The 3,946-nt window shown below is 37.4% G+C and overlaps 1 protein-coding gene across 1 annotated transcript; it reads right to left on the bottom strand.

The window, feature by feature from the left end:
* Nucleotides 1-264: 264 nt before the first annotated feature.
* LOC102246915 (eukaryotic translation initiation factor 2 subunit 3) lies at nucleotides 265-3,940 on the bottom strand. Its single transcript, XM_005862109.2, has 4 exons — nucleotides 3,608-3,940; nucleotides 3,018-3,081; nucleotides 798-925; nucleotides 265-707 (listed from the first exon to the last, which is right to left on the bottom strand). Exons 1-4 carry the CDS (start codon nucleotides 3,674-3,676, stop codon nucleotides 570-572), a joined length of 399 nt encoding a protein of 132 aa, XP_005862171.2. The 5' UTR covers nucleotides 3,677-3,940; the 3' UTR covers nucleotides 265-569.
* Nucleotides 3,941-3,946: the final 6 nt, after the last annotated feature.

The raw sequence follows: 3,946 nt of genomic DNA, 5'->3' as shown, positions 1-3,946 counted from the left end.
TCTTTACTCTTTTCCTAAGAAACAAGAAACAGCAATGTTGCAAACAAAAGAAAACTACCAAATATAATGATTTCATTCTGACATACGGTCATTCTTTAGAACAGCGGTTCTCAACCTGTGGGTCGCGACCCTGTTGACAATCGAACGACCCTTTCACAGGGGTCGCCTAAGACCACCCTGCATATCAGATATTTACATTACGATTCATAACAGTAGCAACATTACAGTTATGAAGTAGCAACGAAAATAATTTTATGGTTGGGTCACAACATGAGGAACTGTATTTAAAGGGCCAGAAGGTTGAGAACCACTGCTTTAGAGAATTTGTACATCTGTATTTCAGCTTAGGTTTAAATAATTGGTATATAAACTAATCTTTATTATACATATAATAATATAAATACTTATAAAAGCTATTAAGCAACTATTGTAAATTAAACTTCTTAGCTAGAAAATGTTTTTCAAAGTTTCTTACCCACATTTTGGCAAAGATGCAAGCCCAAGTTTAAAATCTCTATTAAATAGTTCAATAAGCACAAGACAAAAAAAAGTGTTTAGCATAAAAATAATCACCTGACTAATTTGAAGTTTCCTTTGGTCCCTGGAATGTCTGTAGGAAACTCATCAGGTGTACTACTTCCACCTTTACCCAAGGAAAGTTTATAGCATTCTGGCCGAGGACAACTTGCATCATCAAATTTATAAATCTAAAAGTTGCCATGAAAAGACTGGTTTTATCATCTGCATCCTTGACAATTAAAGTAAAATAGTTTCTCTTTCCATAGTATATTATGTACCTTGGCATTAGCGTACCCAAGTTTGATTGTAATATTTCTTTCCAATTCATTTTTAAATCTGACAGTGTGAACTCCAGAAATAGATTTGACAACTGTAGATTTTCCATGAGCAACATGACCAATTGTACCTACAAAGAACAACAAATGCATCCAATTACACCAAGTATTTCAGTATAGTTAGAAACAAACAAAGCTATAACACACTAAATATTGCAATTGTCACCAGGTTATCATTTAGTAGAATGGATTGTTCCCAAATATCTAAACTATGTCACAAGCCTGTTTGCTTAAGGAACTAAAGCAAACTGCTAATGGTTAACCACAGCATCTGCAGACAGCTCAAGCAAAGAGAGACCAGCTTGCTTGGAATTGCACCATCCTCCAATCCCCACCTCTAGAGAACTTGTCTACATTAACATACTAAAAATCATACCCAGGCAAAAGAAATGTGCATTGCTAGCCACAATTTGTACTTTGTGCCAAGGTGCTGGCAAGAGTGTGTATTCCCCAATACTTCCATAAAGTGGCTGTCTCTTTATAAGAACTTCCCACCTGTCAATCCCATTTACACAACTAGCAGCTTTAAAATTTTCCCAAACTCTAACCAAGGACACAAGGTGCTTTTAGAGCATGAGATCACCTTTTCCCATTTGTTGATCGAAGAATAAAGTTTCTTCTCTGCATTAGTTTTGTACTATGGGCACAAGTGGACCTGGGCAAAAGGACCTTGTTTTGGGACCCCAACATGGAAGGGTGGGTAACAATCTATAACCTATAATGATGTTATTTTTCCCTGTCACAAACCCTTTTCTATGCAGTCTTTCTGAAACACAATTTCAGATAACTTTGCCATGTACATGACTACCTTATAAAAAAACATAAATTCTATGTCACCTCCAAGCTAGTAGATCACCCCAAACTAAACTTAAAAAGTTACTAAAATTTCTATGAATTACACTGGTAAACCTATGTTCCAGAGATTGGGCCTTCAGACAGCCACCTGCAACACCAATGAATAAAGACAAAAGAAAATTGACTCAAAAGGTTAAGATGAAAAACAACCTGTTGCCGTAACCGGTTTGGCTCAGTGGAAAGAGAGTCGGCCTGCGGACTGAAGGGTCCCAGGTTTGATTCCGGTCAAGGGAAAGTTCCTTGGTTGCAGGCACATCCCCAGTAGGGGGTGTGCAGGAGGCATCTGATCGATGTTTCTCTCTCATCGATGTTTCTAACTCTCTATCCCTCTTCCTTCCTCTCTGTAAAAAATCAATAAAATATATATTAAAAAAAAAAAACCTGTTACTGTGCATATGCCAACTTGATGCTGGATTCCATATGCTATAACAAAATTTTCACCATGAATATACATAAGCTTTCTAAGAACAAAAGCTCCCAAGATCTGGTTCCTTGCTCACCAAGAAATGAACCAAAGTTCATTTAGGTAACATGTTACTAAACTTGCTGTTAACCTCAAAAAAATCACCTTCCCATGAATAAATACTAACTGAAAAATACAAAACATTTTTTACATTAAGAAATCTTCCAGTATTTTGAGTAAGGTAAATATGTACATAAATCTGATACAAAAAAGAAAAAGGAAATCCATGAAAATGATGAAATAATGCCAGTTTAATTACAGGTAACAAAATACTTTAACAGTAGTATATATGATTTACTATTACAATTTTTTTAACTTAGGTTCTATTGTTTGTAGAGACCTTAAAATAATGTCTAAAGTTTACATTCAATTAACTAACTTCTTTTCCAAATTACAAAGGTGCCTATTAAGAAAAGCATTTACTTAATATAAGTTTATGTATCAAATAAGAGTTTTACAATCCCTGTTCTTAGGATAATTCTGTGCATGCACACCTGAAACTAAAACAAAATATTGAATATGAACTGTAGTAATGAAAAATAAAAAATAATAATCTTGTGCAACACCTCATCCTTAAACTTCTGCTACATGTGCACACAGCATACTGCCTTTTCATAAATCTGTGCCTTTGCATCACGCATACTTCCATAAGAAAAGAATGGAACACAATGTTTGTGTTTCCAAAAAAAAACCTAGCAGGTGCTCATCAATGCTCAAATCTATTTGTTATATGTGTCCTCCTATAATTCTGTTTATGGCACAAGAGATTAAAATTCATTGTTGGAGAGTAGCCAAGTCAGGCTTCCAAAACAATACTACTACTCTATGCAATCATTTGTTCTTACCTATGTTAATTGTGGCTTGTCTGCTGATAACTTCCTTTGAGAGTGGAGTCAACTTGGTAACATCCTGCAATAAAATGTTTTATATTAAAGTACCGCAGGCAGAAGAAACCAGGACTCTGATTTCAGGTTTAGTATATACATCTCGTCACCATGTATTCAGCTCTTTAGTTTTTACAAAAAAGCATGTTTTGTGTATAAGCAGTGTTTATTCCAGAGACAATCACTGGACTAATCAGTCCTAAATGGCCCTTTACATTTGCAAAAGATACGATTACTACCGCTTCTATTCACTGTAGGAGATCTGGAAGGTGTAGGCCCGAAATTTCAGAATTAGCACGAGGAGAGTGTAAAATATTCCCTCCACAGATCTTTAAAAATGCAAACCTTAATATGTTTAACTGATGCTAAGCACATTTAACACCATAACTTTCCTGCAAATCCTCGAGGAGCTCCAGATCCTACGATCTCACACCCAATGCCAAACTCGCAGACAGCACTACAATGCCTCGTCTCAGAGCCCTCCCCAAACCTCTCCCCTCACCCCCGGAGGCCCCGAGTACACCCCGCCTTTTCCCAGAGAAAAAACTTACCAAGTTGGTGAGATCCTGACGAGAAAGATGCGGCTGCCGCAGAGTCACACTAGCTTCATCCCCCGCCATCTTGCCCAGAGAGGAAGGGAGTCTCTCTGGATGCTGCCTGACTGTTCGCAGGTCCCCCTAGTGCAGAGAGAAGTGGAAGGCAAAAAAGCGAAAGGAAGATGACCCGAACCGCAGAGCCTCACTGCTTGAATTTCTTTGGCTTGGGTTTGTTTAGTACTTCCCGGATGGCTTACTACAAAATAGGAGACAAAGTTTCGGAATCTGTTGCCACAGACATGTTAGTTATTTGTACAGGCAACATAAGGGCGGCTCCACAAAAGGCACCTTACT

This window comes from Myotis brandtii, unplaced genomic scaffold (assembly GCF_000412655.1).
Source record: "Myotis brandtii unplaced genomic scaffold, ASM41265v1 scaffold1601, whole genome shotgun sequence".
In the NCBI taxonomy this organism is placed as follows: Eukaryota; Metazoa; Chordata; class Mammalia; order Chiroptera; family Vespertilionidae; genus Myotis; species Myotis brandtii.
The sequence above is the reverse complement of the archived record's forward strand: the minus strand, read 5'-3'. Positions and strand labels throughout refer to the sequence as shown.

What these genes read in the sequence shown, in the direction of transcription:
- LOC102246915 (XM_005862109.2), bottom strand. Translation starts at nt 3,676, where the DNA reads ATGGCGGGGGATGAAGCTAGTGTGACTCTGCGGCAGCCGCATCTTTCT. An exon ending in GTCAGGATCTCACCAACTTG is followed by an intron (nt 3,082 to 3,607) that starts GTAAGTTTTTTC and finishes ATTTTATTGCAG; the next exon opens with GATGTTACCAAGTTGACTCC. An exon ending in ACAAGCCACAATTAACATAG is followed by an intron (nt 926 to 3,017) that starts GTAAGAACAAAT and finishes TGTTCTTTGTAG; the next exon opens with GTACAATTGGTCATGTTGCT.